Source organism: Rhinopithecus roxellana, chromosome 15 (genome assembly GCF_007565055.1).
Source record: "Rhinopithecus roxellana isolate Shanxi Qingling chromosome 15, ASM756505v1, whole genome shotgun sequence".
Classification (NCBI taxonomy): domain Eukaryota; kingdom Metazoa; phylum Chordata; class Mammalia; order Primates; family Cercopithecidae; genus Rhinopithecus; species Rhinopithecus roxellana.
In genome coordinates, this window is record NC_044563.1 from 92189222 (window position 1) to 92204816 (window position 15595).

General features: G+C 44.8%; 1 protein-coding gene across 1 annotated transcript in view; it reads left to right on the top strand.

The window, feature by feature from the left end:
- Positions 1–15595, top strand: part of LOC104668570 (F-actin-monooxygenase MICAL2) — a 245519-nt gene that overhangs the window by 174924 nt on the left and 55000 nt on the right. Inside the window, exons 29-31 of the mRNA XM_030917640.1 lie at positions 802–879; positions 5860–6011; positions 7273–8557. Coding sequence (XP_030773500.1) covers positions 802–879; positions 5860–6011; positions 7273–8557 — 1515 coding nt within the window. The remainder of the gene's footprint in view (positions 1–801; positions 880–5859; positions 6012–7272; positions 8558–15595) is intronic.

The window sequence follows — 15595 nt, forward strand, 5'->3', positions numbered from 1 at the left end:
AGGCAGAGAATAGAACTTCCTGCAGCTTCCTGGCTTCAGTTAGAGCAGCTCCAGTTTTTAATGTATTACATATATGGAACATTGATGTTCCATGATGACCTCAGCTTTAAATAACTGTTCTGACATGAATGAATATGTGCATGTATGTATATACACATACATGTGTAAATATGTCAACACATATGCACATATGCATATGGATGCTTACTGATGATCTTAGTAATGATAGTTCATAATTTGAGGCATTCTCTGAGGGTGGTACCTGTCCCATAGCAGGGTCTCAATAAATATTTGATGCCAGGTGTGGTGGCTCATGCCTGTAACCCCAGCACTTTGGGGGCTGAGGTGGGAGGATCACTTGAGCCTGGGAGTTTGAGACCAACCTGGACAACACAGTGGGACCTTGTCTCTATAAAAAATTAAAAATTAAAATTAAAACACTATCTGCATGTGGTGGTGCGTGCCTATAGTCCCAGCTACTTGGGAGGCTGAGGTGGGGGGATCATTTGAGCCCAAGAGGTGGAGGCTGCAGTGAGCCATGACCCCACCACTGCACTCCAGCCTGGGTGACAAAAAAAAAACCACACAAAAATATTTGATGCGTGAACAAATGAAAAGTTTGGTAGTGTATGTTGTGGGGACAGGAGTATGGTGTGAGGGAAGGAGAGGGTTCAATCTATTATAATCATTAGTCTATTAACTTGTGGTAAATGAGCTATAGGAGATAAATTCCTACTTACTGTACACATTAAATGGACTCTTCTCCCACCCCATCTTCCCTGTCCCTTTCTTTTTCCACAGCAGCTCTGCAACGCGCCAATAGCTTCCAGTCTCCAACCCCAAGCAAATACCAGAACTGGAGGAGAGAATTCCGGTGGAGTGAGTCACTAGCTCTCTGGGAGTGGGAGGCTGGGACTGGGCAGAAGATCTCTGGTTATTTCTCAAGGGCAACTGTTCTCATTCCTTACATGGTATCTCTCTGGTGTGGCCTCCTAGTTGTCAGAGGCAAGAAATAAAATATCAGGTTGACTTTATTTCCACTGCTGACTAGAGGGAGCCTTTTCCAAGGGACTCAAGATCTTCCCATTCCCCTCCACCCCTGGCTTAGGAATTATGGAGCCTTAGGATTCTACAGTTTCACTCAGACAGGGCCTTAGCCATCATTACCTCTAAGCTTTTTGAAATACAGACGAGTAAACTGAAGGAACTCTATGATTTGATTCTGTACACTGGAGTGAGACTGGAGCATCAGATTAATGACCTCATGCAAAGCAGGATGCTACAGACAGACACACACGCATCTGCACACACACCCCTACACACACACATACGCACATGCACACACACACACACCCCTACACACACACACACACACACACACACACACACCTGCTCATTTTTCAGAGTCAGACTTGGTCCCAGTGTCCTGGGGAAGAGCAGGGCTGTGGCAGGTGCTGAGGCAGCAGGCCCTGCCAGGGGGTGCAGTGACCACACACAGACTCACAGCGTCTAGGCAGGCCTGGGATCCAGGGGCTGCAGCACTTACTGCGCAGAGTTCCCTCCCCAGGCCCTGGAGCAAGGGGCAGAGACTCTTCATCCAGTTCCAGGCTCATCGCTGCCTTCCACCTCCCCCCACACCCACTCCCTCTCCGGCCTCACCCTAGGAGAGGAGGACCCAGAAAGGCCTTGGCTTAGACAGGGGTTTCTACCAAGAAATGTTGCAGTTGGAACTGAGCCCTGGGCTTCCTTCCTTCTGAGTCAAGGCTCCCAGCCAGTGAGTCATTCCCCCGCCATCCGCAGACCCACCACCCTCGCTCTGGGTCAGGCTGGGACAGGGGCACCTCGGAAGCAGGACCCAGGGCTGCACTCTTGGGCAGGCCACTTCATCTGGGGACAGCCTAGAGTGACTCCTGAATCCTCTGACAGCCCCCAGCAGTGACAGCAGAGGGTGGAGGAGCTAGCGTTGCCACACATGGGTCATCGCCTTTACTGCCCTGCTCTGGCCCTCCCCAAGTCCCTGGAAGCCTGCTGCCCGGGCCCCGGATGCATGGGTGCAGGGTCCATCCCAAGGCATCCAGCCCACTCTACTGTGTGCCGCCAGTGTGGGGGCTCAGTCCGTCCTCAGGAAGCTCTCAGCCTGGGGTGAGAGCAGGGAGGCTGGTGGTAGACCCTCCCAGTAGGGCTGGGTCGCTGGGGGAGGTGCAGGAACAAGAGGACTGCTGAATAGCCCCATGGTGTCTGGAATGGGCCTGGGAAACTCAGCCTGTAGTTATCAAAGAGTGTTGTACAGTGTTTCTCAAGAGTATACGAAAGCTGCTTTGAGGGCAGGGCTTGAGTTTTGATCATTTCAATCAGCCTAGTGTCTAGCATGGTCTGACCCAGAGGAGGAACCCAATCCTTGTTTGCTGAATCAATGAATGAAGTAAGGAACCAAGGAGCAAGCCAGCTGAACTGAGCGCAGAGGGAGCACATGGATTCAGACCTGCTCAGGCTGCCGCCCCTAGAGGGCGCTCCAAGACTTCGAGAGGGATTTGAACCTTGCAAACCCTCCCAAGTTCTGAGAAGCTGCACCCTGAAGTCCCAGTCTCACAAAAATCCCGACAGCTGAAAGCCACGATAGCCATCTTTTGTACTGTCTTTATTTTGCCTAAAAGAAAATCCCAGGGAGCAGGGCTGGCCTTGCCATTGGAAGCAGAATGTGTGGTACCATCCCTCCTGTCCAGAGGCATTACTGCCCCATCACAGCTGGTTCTGGCCCCAAGCCCCAGGTGGGAGGGCTGGAGGGGCTATGTGGCTGCCCTGGGCACCCTCACCAGCTGCTCATGCTGCCAGATGACCTCTAGGATCTACAGGAAAGGTTGCTGCTGCTAGAGGGCCCAGAGAGGAGGTAGCGCAAGCGCCTGACCCAGAGGCAGCCTGGATGCTGAAACTCAGGCCCTGGTGTGCGCATCAGCATCCTTCACACAAAGCAACCCTAAGGTGCCAGGGGCACGTGTGACTGAGACCTGGGCAGAGAACAGGGCAGCCCCAGGTGGGCTGTACCAAGGTTTCAAGGAAACGGCCAGCTGGGAGGGGGATGTGAGTTGGTCAATGAGGAGCTCTTGGCCCAAAAGTGGGAGAAATCATGGCTGTGTAGAGAGTGTGCAGCCCCCTCTGGAATGGGCCAGAGCTTCAGCAATGTGCTTCAGCAAATGTCTTTACCTGGATGCGGCTTAAGTGTGTGAGAGGGTGGGAAACTAATGGAGTTCATATTTTGCCAACAACTAGCTTTTACTTTGTGTCCTGCGCCACTGGGCACCTTTTTTTTTTTTTTTTTTTTTTTTTTTTGAGATGAGGTCTCACTCTGTCACCCAGACTGGAGTGCAGTGGCGTGATCTCAGTTCGCTGCAATCTCCGCACCCCAGGTTCGAGTGATCCTCCCACCTCAGCTTCTCCAGTAGCTGGGACCACAGGTGCACACCACCATGCCCGGCTAATTTTTGTATTTTTGGTAAAGACAGGGTTTCACCATATTGGCCAGACTGGTCTTGAACTCTTGAGCTAAGTGATCCACCCACCTCAGCCTCCAAATGTGCTGTGATTACATGTGTGAGGCACCACGCCCGGCCAACTGGGCATCTCTTTTTAGCCCATGTTATCTGCTCAACCACCCGATGAAACTGCACCAGCCAGCCCACTTTTTGGATGAGGAGACAGGGGTTAAGCAACTTGCTCAGAGCCGGGGAGCTGGTGTGCATGTGAAGGGGTGGACTTCCAGGCTCCCCTTCACCATCTTCTGAGAGGACCCAAAGACACAGTGGGCATCAGGAAGGGGAGGGTTCCCATCACCTCTCTCCCCAGGCTGTGCCCACCTCCCAAGCAGTGGCTTGAAGGGCAGCCCAGGGACAAGGGGCTCGGCCTGAGCTGGGGCTTTCCTTCCCTCGTCTCCTCAAGCCTTGCTGGAGTTCCATCTTGAAGGCAGTGCATGAGGACCACGTGTAGAGAGAAGGAGACCCCCTAGCAGGGGTGGGAGTGGGGATTCGAGAAAGGAAAAGAAGGGAGCAGCTTCTGGGTCATGACCTCGTGAGCCCTGAGGCGTTTCTGTCAGGCTTGGTTCCTGAGGTGGCCCTGGCTTCCTGTCAGGGAGTCCCTGAGGGATCCTCAGGGGAACAAAAAGGCAGTCTGTTGAGCTGAGAGGAATTGAGGCAATTGAGGCAAGTGAAGGAGTTTGATTTAGAAGATGGCAGAGAGGGAGAATGAGGGTGCAAGGAGGAAGGAAGGAAGGAATTTGGCAGGAATTTGGCAAGCTGAGGACAAGGAAGGGAAGCAAGGCAAGGACTGACTCACAACTTTTGCCTTTTTAGTCTTGAACCTTCTAATCGTGGGCTGCGATGGGGGTGCGGTAGCAGGAGGCAGGCCAGCCGCCTCCCTGGCAGCTCCTTCCTGCCACCCTCAGATCAGATCTGTTCCCAGAATTACCTTTTCCCTTCAAAGCTTTCTGCGAGACCTCCCTCTGGGAGCTTGCGTGTGGTGCCATCTGTTCAGAGCCCACGCCTGGGACATGCAGTCACACATGTTCGCATTGATGTGTGGGGGAAAGCAGGGGAGAATATCAAGAACAGTGTGGGCCCCAGGGGTGGAGGGGACTCAATGGAACTCTCCTTGAGATGGGACTTGGCCTGCGTGGGTCCCTGAGGAGGAGCTTATCCCTCGGAGCTTTGGGGAAACTGAGACCAGGGGATTGTGTTGCACTAAGAAGCGGGTGAAAATCTGAAGGCTAGACACCCTGGAGGAAAAAATGAGTCAGCTGAGCGGCCAGAAGCAGGGAGATGGACGAGAGAGCGGACTCGTTCCATGTGGCAGTCCTGGGAAGTTTCTGGGGGACATCCCTGTATGCCACCACAGTTCATGGGAGAGCTGGTTGGGCTGAGGGTAGGTACTGAGAGGGCAGATCTGAGAGGGTGCATGGCATTTTACTGAATCAGTTTGAGCAAGTGATCTCAAATGACCCAATATGGAGACAAAATGTTTGAGATTTTAGATTTAAGGTTACCATGCCTGAGGGAAGGAAGGGAAGAGAGTAAGAAGGAGGGGAGGGGGAGAGGAAGAGAGTATACATATGTGAGCTTGGTTGATCTTGCAGTAGGCTACGACTGTCAGCAGACTAGATGATCTCAGCCCCCCACAGCACAGAACCAGGCCTGTCCTCAGAGCCCTGCCCCACTCCTTTCACTTCCATCTCTTGAGTAGCCACACTGTATCCTGTTTGTTCCCTGACCAACAGGAGCTTGGCATGGGCCCACTCCATATCCTTCAAATGATTTGATACTCACTGAAACCTCCCTCTCTTGTGTTCTCTTAAAATCTCAAATGGCTCTTCCTGTCTGAGAGTCTCTTGGCACACATGTGAGAAGAAAGAGCCCATCTCGTTTGTCATGGATGTCTATCCTGTCTGGGCCCATGGCTAAGGGTCCAGCATCTTGTGGGAAGAAAGCTCAGGTGGTTTATTGACTGAGTGATTTAACACAGCCCAGCTCCCAACCACAATGGTTTTAGGATGCTCTTTGGAGGCAGATGTACATTTCTAAGAAACATTCCGGAAATGCCCTGATACATCTCTCAAGAGCTTCCTCGCGTGAGTCTGAAACACAATGGTTCTTAGACTTCTCACCCTGGGACTTCCTTTGCCCCACGGGACCCTGACACTGCTATACCCATTCCTCTGAGTTCCACATCTCGGGCACCAGGAACCTCTGAGTCAGGCTCTGATATCTTGCTCTTTCTGATTGTTTATAGAATTGGAGCTTCACTTAAAGCCTCCTCTTTTCTTGATAAAATAATAACACCTTTGTAATGAAGAGTGTGTTCTTTCCTTGGTAGGTTTGACGCCAGTGAACAAAAGAACTATGTCACCTCCAAAGGACCCTTCTCCTTCTCTTCCTCTTCCTTCATTGTCTTCTCGTTCATCTTCCCCACCATCTTCTTCAGCCAGTGTTTCTAAGAATGCTCCAGATGGTTCCTCCCCGCCTCAGGTGAGTGTCCTTGAGGTTCCTGCCCAGGTGTCAGGAAGCTGAGCTACCTGTACTCTTCCCACCTTCCACACTTATCTCTGGATTCCATGTGCTCGTAGGTCAACCTAAGTGCAAAGCCAGGGCCAGAAGATACTCTGTCAAGGGTCTACCCTAGCTGCCTTCATGTATACCTTTCACAAAAGCTCCTGCTGCTCCTTCACAGCCATCCCTGAGGACACAGTCATTCCCTCAGCAAACTTTACAGGGCTTAGACTCCATGCCAGGTCTCCATGAGATACAGAGCTGCTAGGACACCTTTCCCTTGAGAACTTGCAAAGGGCATTGAGGAATTTGCAGCTGTAGAATGGCAGGCACGGAAGTGAGGGTTCCTTTGGTAGCATCCAAGAACCTTGGAAGCAACATCTCCCTTGAATATCAAATATCATCATTGATATGCAGGCTGGACTCTTTCCTTCTGTATGTATTTATCAAGCCTCTGTTACCTGCCAGGCCTGTTCTAGACTCTGGAAAGTAGAGTGCACAAGACAGAAAAGATGGGTGCTCTGGTGAAACCCCTGTGCTATTACCTGCCCTTCGGGCACCAGAGCTCTTGGGAGGACACAGCCGCTCCTAGAGTCCACTCATGTTCCTTCTTTGCCAAGGGCCAAGTTCCTGCATGCTAGAAATAGCTACTTTCTCGATGGTGCAAGGTGGGAGGTTAAAAAGGGTCATTGGAAGGTCTTAAGGGCCATTCTTGTGCTACCACAGCTTCAGCCCAGCGGGTGACTGTCGCTTCTTTCTTTGACGGCCTCCAAAGAAGAAGCCTTGGTTTCTTGGTTGTTAGAGGAACATACCTATGGGTGGATCATGCCCTTTAGTAGAGACAATGACTGAGCAAGAAAATGAGGAGCTTATCTTCCCCTATGTACTTGGCCACCCACAGAGGCCCAGCCAGCCCTACCCTCATGGGCCCAGGAGCTTACAACAGCAGGATTCTACCTTTACCTTCCCCCTGGCTTCCAACCCAGGTAATCTGTGATTCAGAAAAGCCTTTCATCAGTGCTGATTTGGGGGTTCTGGGCAGATCCTGGTAGGACCCAAGGCAGCTACTTAGAATAAAGAGTATCCCTTTGAAATCATCTTAGGCAAAATTATTTTTGAATTTGGACATCTGAGATGGGAAGAAAAAAGGGGAAGGGGTTGTAGATTGAGATTTGCTTTAATCATATAAATAAATGGTGAAATTTTTAAAATAACTGCTATTTTTGCCCATCCCATCTAGATGACAGCGTCTGAGCCCCTCTCACAGGTCTCGAGAGGTCATGCAAATCCTCCCACCCCAACCTTTCAAAGGCGAGCCATAGCCCAAGGAGCACCCAGGGAAATTATGCTGTATGTGCCTCATCACTCAAAGCCAGAGTGGGCAGAGTACTGCCTGGTGAGCCCTGGTGAAGATGGCCTCTCAGGCCCTACAGAGATGACTTCTGATGAGTGCCAGCCAGCAGAGTCCCCTCTTGGGGACATTGGAAGCAACCACAGAGACCCACACCCCATCTGGGGGAAGGACAGGAGCTGGCCAGGTCAAGAGCTATCTCCCTTGGCTGGAGAAGACCGGGAAAAAGGGAGTACTGGAGCCGGGAAGGAAGAAGAGGGAGTGCCAGCGCTGGCAAAGGAGAAGTTGGGCCTAAAGAAGTTAGTCCTCACTCAGGAGCAGAAGACCATGTTGTTGGATTGGAATGACTCCATCCCTGAGAGTGTGCACCTCAAAACCAGGGAGCAACTTTCCCAGAAAAGTGCTGAGAATGGTAGAGGAGGCCGTGTGCTAAAACCAGTCCGCCCCTTGCTGCTCCCTAGGGCAACAAGAGAGCCCCTGCCAACCCAGAGGGGGGCTCAGGAGAAGATGGGGACCCCCGCGGAACAAGCTCAAGGGGAGCGAAGCGTGCCTCCACCCAAGTCCCCACTGCGGCTCATAGCCAACGCCATCCGAAGGTCTCTAGAGCCCCTTCTTTCCAACTCTGAAGGTGGGAAGAAGGCTTGGGCCAAACAAGAATCCAAAACGTTGCCCACACAGGCCTGCACTCGCTCATCCAGCCTTCGGAAAACCAATTCCAATAAAGACAGGGACCAGCATTCCCCTGGGAGAAACCGGCCCTCAGCCTTTAGCCCTCCTGACCCTGTCCTCCGCACCCATAGTTTGCCCAATCGGCCATCCAAGATCTTTCCTGCACTTAGGTCCCCACCCTGTAGCAAGGTTGAAGATGTCCCCACACTTCTCGAGAAAGTGAGTTTGCAAGAGACCTTCCCAGATGCTTCTAAGCCTCCGAAGAAAAGAATCTCACTTTTTTCCTCCCTCAGACTCAAAGACAAATCTTTTGAGAGTTTCCTCCAAGAATGCAGACAAAGAAAGGACATCAGGGACCTCTTTGGCAGCCCCAAGACGAAGGTGCTGCCTGAAGACAGTGCGCAGGCCCCAGAGAAGCTGCTGCAGCCTTTCAAAAGCACCTCCCTGCGCCAGGCAGCCCCTCCCCCTCCTCCTCCTCCTCCTCCTCTTACAGCAGGAGATGCAGGTAAGTGGCTCTGTCCTGATAAATGTCTGCACTTCATGCTGGGCACTTAGTTATCTTCATTGCATTGACAAGCAGGCATCTTTCACTTCGTTTTGCTTCTCAAATACTAACAAAAGTAGGAAAACCCTGAAGGTGAAAAATTTGAAAAAAAATCTGAAAAAATTAGTTTTGATATTGTAGAAGGTGTTGAAAAGAGACCAATCAAGTATAACCCTACTACCACTTTCTCACTTATTTTCTTTCTTTCCATAGGAATATTTTTTAGTAAGTTGTACATAAAATTTTGTAGCTCTTTTTTTTTTTTTTTTTTTTTTGGAGACAGAGTCTCACTCTGTCACCCAGGCTGGAGTGCAGTGGCATGATCCCAGCTCACTGTAACCTCTGTCTCCCAGGTTCAAGTGATTCTCGTGCCTCAGCCTCCCAAGTAGCTGGGATTATAGATGTGTGTCACCACGCCCAGCTAATTTTTGTATTTTTGGTAGAGATGGGGTTTTACCATGTTGGCCAGGTTGGTCTTAAACTCCCGGCCTCAGGTGATCGGCCTGCCTCAGCCTCCCAAAGTGTTGGGATTACAGGCATGAGCCACCATGCCCAGCCTCTGTTTGTTTGTTTGTTTGTTTTTAGAGAGAAAGGGTCTTTCTCTGTCACCCAAGCTGGAGGGCAGTGGCCTGATCATGGCTCATTGCAGCCTCAAACTCCTGGACTGAAGCACCCGGCTAATTTTTTATTTTTTGTGGAGATGGAGTCTCAATATGTTGCCCAGGCTGGTCTCAAACTCGTGGCCTCAAGCAATCCTCTCACCTTGACCTCCCAAAGTGTTGGGTTACAGGTGTGAGCCACCATGCCTAGCCAAAAATTTTTGTATCATTTAAAAGTCAACATTATATCATAGATATTATGCCAATTACCATGTAGTATACATTAATGTGATTTAATTGAATATCCTGTCTGGTGGGTATGTTATTTAATGAACTATTGTCTTATTGTTTAACTTATATTTGTATATATGTTATATATGCATATATTTATATTTTATATATGGTGTTGAATGAACATCTTTATGCATATGTTTTTCCCTTTAAACTCCTACCTAAACACTTATGCATATTTGCTTACCAATGAAAATGTAGGCTTTTTAAATAATTTAAACCTGATTAAAATTTTTAAATTCTAAAATTAATGTGTCAAATAATCAGAGTAATCCAACAATATGGAAATATCTAATAAAAAGTAAAATGTATTATCTCATCCCCTCTCCTCCTTGCCAAAGTTTTAGTCTATTCCCTTAGAGACAGTTTAGCTAAACATTCACACGAGTTCTTTTTGTTGTTGATACTTATTTGACTGCTTTGAACAAACTGTGATCCTACCATCCCTATTGTTGATCAACTTTGTTTTTCTTTTTTCCTAAAAAGCCTTTTTATTTTCTTATTTAACTTTTGTTTTGAAACATTAGTTTTCAAGTAATATATTATTTCTCTTCAGTAGTACCTTAATCAAACAGCTATATGGATTAACAAGAGATTTTATTTTCAGCCAGGTTCATGATAAGCATGGACAGGCTGAAGTATAACTCTTACACATGCATAACAAATTAATAAACTATTAAACTTTTAAATAAATTAAATAGATTATTTAATAAACTATTAAAAATGCATAACACATTAAATTTTATGATGTGTGACATAATATACCCTTATGTCACACATCATAAAATTTAATGTGTTATGCATTTTTTGATAATATATTTGCATGGTTCAAAATCAAAGGGTACAAAAGGTTCAAAATAAAAAGTCCTCTTTCCCTTCCTTGTCCCTGAGCAATCCAGGTCCTATCCTGGTGACATTGTCATCAGTTTCTTAGGCATTCCTGCAGACAGAATTTATGAATGTAAAAGCAAATTTGCATATTATATTTTTTCTTTTTTTAACACAAATGATAGCATGGCAGCATGCTGTGTGCACTCTTTTTGAACTTTTCATTTTATTTTGGAGCTCATTCCATATTAGTACATAAAGCACTTTCTTCTTTGTTTTATAGCTGTACAGTATCCCACTGTGTAGATGTAACATAATTGATGTAGCCAGCCCCCTATGATGCAAAGTTTAAGTAATTTCAAATCTTTGGCTATTGCAAACAGTGGTACAACAATTAACTGAGAACTTAGGCCATTAAGCATATGTGTGAATTTATCTCTAGGATAAATTCTTAGAAGTGGAAATGCTGGAGCAAAGGATATGTGAGTAGGGAATTTTGATAGATATTGTCAACTTGTCCTTCATCACAGTGTGCTTGTTCACATTCCCAGCAGCAAAGTATGAGAAATCGATTTCTACATTTGCACTAACTGGTGTGTTACTGATCTGATGGTGAAATATAGATCTCGGAGTGGTTTGAGTTTCATTTTTTGTTTAATAAGGTGATTGAGCATCTTTTTATATGTTGAGGAGCCATTTGCATCTTCTTTTTTGTGACCAGTTGATTCCATCCTTTGTCCAGTTTTCTAATGGTTTGTTGGGTTTTTCTTAATAATATGTAGGGATTCTTTATCAAAAGGGAAATTTAGCCCTTTTTTGTAATGATGCAAATTACAAGTTTTTTTTTTACCAGTTTCTTGTTTGTGCTTGACTTTATTTATAGTGGCTTTTCTTACGTAAAATTTCTAACTTCATATAGTAGTTTGAAACATTTTTATTGTATGGCTTCTGGGTTTTATACAGTAGTTAGAAAGAGCTTCTTCCAAGTTTGTAGAAGAAATTTCTCACAGTTTCTTCTAGTCTTCTTGATTGTTTTCAATATTTTAACATTTAAGTATTTACATCAAGAAATTTTCCTAGTATAAAATGTGAGCTATAGATTCAGCCTTACTTTTTAGATGTTTCCCTGGCTAGCCTAAAAAATTAGTGAATAATCTCTCTTTTCCTCTCTTATGTGAGATGACACATTTATCACATATAAGATTCCTGAACTTGGACTTATTTCCACACTATCTATTATATTCAATTTAGTTGTCTGTTATATGTCAATACCACACTGTTTTAAATATCTAATTTTATGTATTTACATATTTTTTTATTTTAGGTATTTTGCTATCTGGTAGGAAGAGTATTCCCATTATTGATTTTCTTTTTCTAAAATTTCCTGACTCTTCTTGCTCGTTTGATATTCTATATGAACTTAGTATAGGCTTGTCTATCTACCAAATAAAAAGTCCTGTGAATACTCTTATGGGATTGAGTTAAATTTATAAGTAATTTGGCAAGAACTTACAAAATTATGGTATGAGTTATCTTTCCATTTGTTCATGTCTTTTTTGTGACCCTCAGGAATATTTTACACTTTAGAGCATATAGATCTAGCATAATCATTAATTTTATCAATAGATATATTAGTTTTTGTTGCTATTGTCAATATTTTCCAGTTTATCTTTCTACTGTTGTTTGTATATATGAAAGTTATTGATTTTTGTGTAGTAATTTTGTACTCATCCATTTTATTACATTCTCTTTGTTGTAAAAGTTTTTCAATGGAGTCCCCTGAGTTCCCCCATATATACAATCATAACAACTGCAAATTATACCTTTACTTTTTGCTTTTAAATTGTATACCTCTTATTTATCTTGTCTCCCTGGTTTCTTTTGTTTCTAGAATCTCTAGAATAATGTTAAATAAAAGTAGTGATAATTATTTCCTTAATATATTCCTACTCATAATGAGAATGCTGCTGGTATTTTTCCCATTTAAGCATGATAACTGGCTTCTGGGTTGACTGAGATATATTTTATCATTTTGAGGAAATAGCCATCTAGTTCTATTTTAATGAGAGTATTTTTAATCACAGATGGATGTTGAATTTTGTCAAATGTCTTTTCAGCATCTTTTGAGATGTCTGATTTTTTCTCCTTAATTTGATTAATATTATGAATTATATAGTAGCTTTATGGATATTGAACCATCCTTGCACTGCTGAGATAAATACCACTTGGTCATGATGTGTTATTACTTTGTCTTATTACTTTACATGATGTCTTATTACTTTTTGATTTTGTTTGATAATTTATTTAACATTTTGGATTAAATTCATAGGTAATATTGGCCTACAGTTCACTGATACACATTTATATGATTTCTGTATGTGCTAATTACAATAAGTTAGGGTAAATGTATTTTCCTGCTTTGCTTAGCATGGAGAGCTACATTCATTTATATTCATCAGAAAATAGTATGACTGCCTTGCCTTGGAACAGACTGGGAATGTACAGAATGGAATTAGCTTGGAGTTAGTCAGCTCTGGAAGTAGTGCCTGCACCTCTCTTAGAAGAGTTTTGTGTTTCTCTCAAGTCTTATTAGGTCAGTATCCTAAGAAAGTAAAGATTTTACCTAACCTATCAGATTAGACCCATCAGTCTTTTTTTTATTTTTTCTTTTCTTTTTTTTTTTTTTTTTTTTTGAGACGGAGTCTTGCTCTGCTGCCCAGGCTGGAGTGCAGTGGCCGGATCTCAGCTCACTGCAAGCTCCGCCTCCCGGGTTTACGCCATTCTGCTGCCTCAGCCTCCCGAGTAGCTGGGACTACAGGTGCCTGCCTCGTTGCCCGGCTAGTTTTTTTGTATTTTTTAGTACAGACAGGGTTTCACCGTATTAGCCAGGATGGTCTCGATCTCCTGACCTCGTGATCTGCCCGTCTCGGCCTCCCAAAGTGCTGGGATTACAGGCTTGAGCCACCGCGCCCGGCCCAGTCTTTTTTTTAAATTTCCTTTCTCAGTTCACCAAACACACACTCACATATATGCACTGACACTGTTGCCTCCACATTGAACTTGGGAGTGCACACTTCCATGCAATGGAGAGAGAAAACAGTATCATGCTCATTCAAATTGAAGTACCTAACGTTTATTATCATTTGAATAAGAGCCAGGCTGAAATTATTTAATTTGTTTGTATTTTTACAAGACAACTTTCCAATTAAATTAATGGTGTACATAAACTTATCGGCGTATTTGAATGACTTGGAGTCATAAACTAATTTCAGGTACTTATCAGTGGTCATTTTATAGAAACAATTTTAATGCTAGTTATCATTCTTGTGTATAATTAAAGAACATGCCCTGAGAACCTTCTTTAATTTTTTGCATAAACATTTTTATTGCAGTATTACACGCATACAGTAACATCCACAAATGTTAAGCCTACAGCTGATGAATTTTTGCAAAGTGCGCATTTGTGTAATTTTCTCTGAGATCAAGCTATACAATGTTATTAGCATCCAAAAGACTCCCTCATGCTTTCTCCCCATTATATGCCTTGCCCAGCAAAGGTACTTAAATCATCTGCCTCTTATCATCTTAGATTACTCTTGCAGTTTTTGTTTTGTTTTGTTTTACTTTACAAAAATTGAATCATTCAGTAATGTGGTAGGCAGAATTCTAAAAGGACCCCATGCTTCCTTCTCCCTAGTGTGCTTGCTGTGTAGAATCTAGTCATCTGGACTGGGCACAGTGGCTCACAAATTTAATCCCAGCACTTTGGGAGGCTGAGGCAGGTGGATCACCTGAGGTCAGGAGTTCAAGACCAGCCTGGCCAACATGACGAAACTCCATCTCTACTAAAAATACAAAAATTATCTGGGCATGGTGGCAGGCGCTGTAATCCCAGCTACTCAGGAGGCTGAGGCAGGAGAATTGATTGAACCCAGGAGGCAGAGTTTGCAGTGAACTGAGATCACACCATTGCACTCCAGCCTGGGCAACAAGAGCAAAACTCCATCTCAAAAAAAAAAAAAAAAAAAAAAAATCTAGTCCTCTGGAATATGGTGGGAACATAAATATGATGGATTTCATTTCATCCCATGAGGAAGTTAGGGGATTATGCAAATATAATTAAGCCCCAAAACAATTCACTTTGAGATAATCAAAAGAGAGATTGTCCTGGGTAGGCCTAACTGAATCAGGTGAGCCCTTAACAAGGACTTGCTGAAGTCAGAGACTGGATTCAAAGCTTGAGAGAGATATGGTCCTCCTGGCCTTGAAGAAGTAGTAAATCTGCCATGGTATGGGAGGGCCTATGAACAAGAGGCCTCTAGGAGCTGAGACTGACCTCCAGCTGACAAGCAGCAAGAAAACAGACCCTGTGCCCTCCAACCACTAGGAACCGAATTCTGCCAACAAACTGAATGTGCTTGGAAGAGGACCCTGAGCTATAGATGAGACCTGCAGCCCAGCTGACACTTTAATTGCAGCCTTGTAAGACCCTGAGCAAAGTGCCCCATTGAGCCATGCCTGGACTTCCAACCTACAGAACTGTAAGATAATAAAATGGTGGTGTTGTAAACCTGCCAAACGGTGGGAATTGGTTCCACAACAATAGAAAAACCCATACAAGTATATACTCTTTTGTGCCTGGCTTCTTTCATTAAACATTCTGTATTAGTCCATTTTCACACTGCTGATAAAGACATACCTGAGACTGGGAAGAAAATGAAGTTTAATTGGACTTACAGTTCCACATGGCTGGGGAGGCCTCAGAATCATGGCAGGAGGCAAAAGGCACTTCTTACGTGGCAGTGGCAAGAGAAAATGAGGAAGATGAAAAAGTGTAAACCGCTAATAAAACCATCTCATAAGACTTATTCACTATCACGAGAATAGCACAGGAAAGACTGGCCCCCGTGATTCAATTACCCATCCCTGGGTCCTTCCCACAACACATGGGAATTCTGGGAGATACAATTCAAGTTGAGATTTGGGTGGGTACACAGCCAAACCATACCACATTCTTTGGGGGGTATTTATCCATGTTGTTATGTGCAGAAGTGGTTTGTTCTTTTCCATTGCTCCATTTTATTCCATTGTATGACTATGTGCCTTCTGGTTTTGGGTATTGAGGTTGTTTTCAGTTGTTTTGATTGTGAATAATGCTGCTTTGAGCACTCTTATACGTATGTATTTTTGGTGCACGTATGTACTTGTGTCTGTTGAGTATTGCCAAAGATAAATAAAGCTAGACACTGGTTAAAACGGTAAGGGCAGATTTTAATCAGTA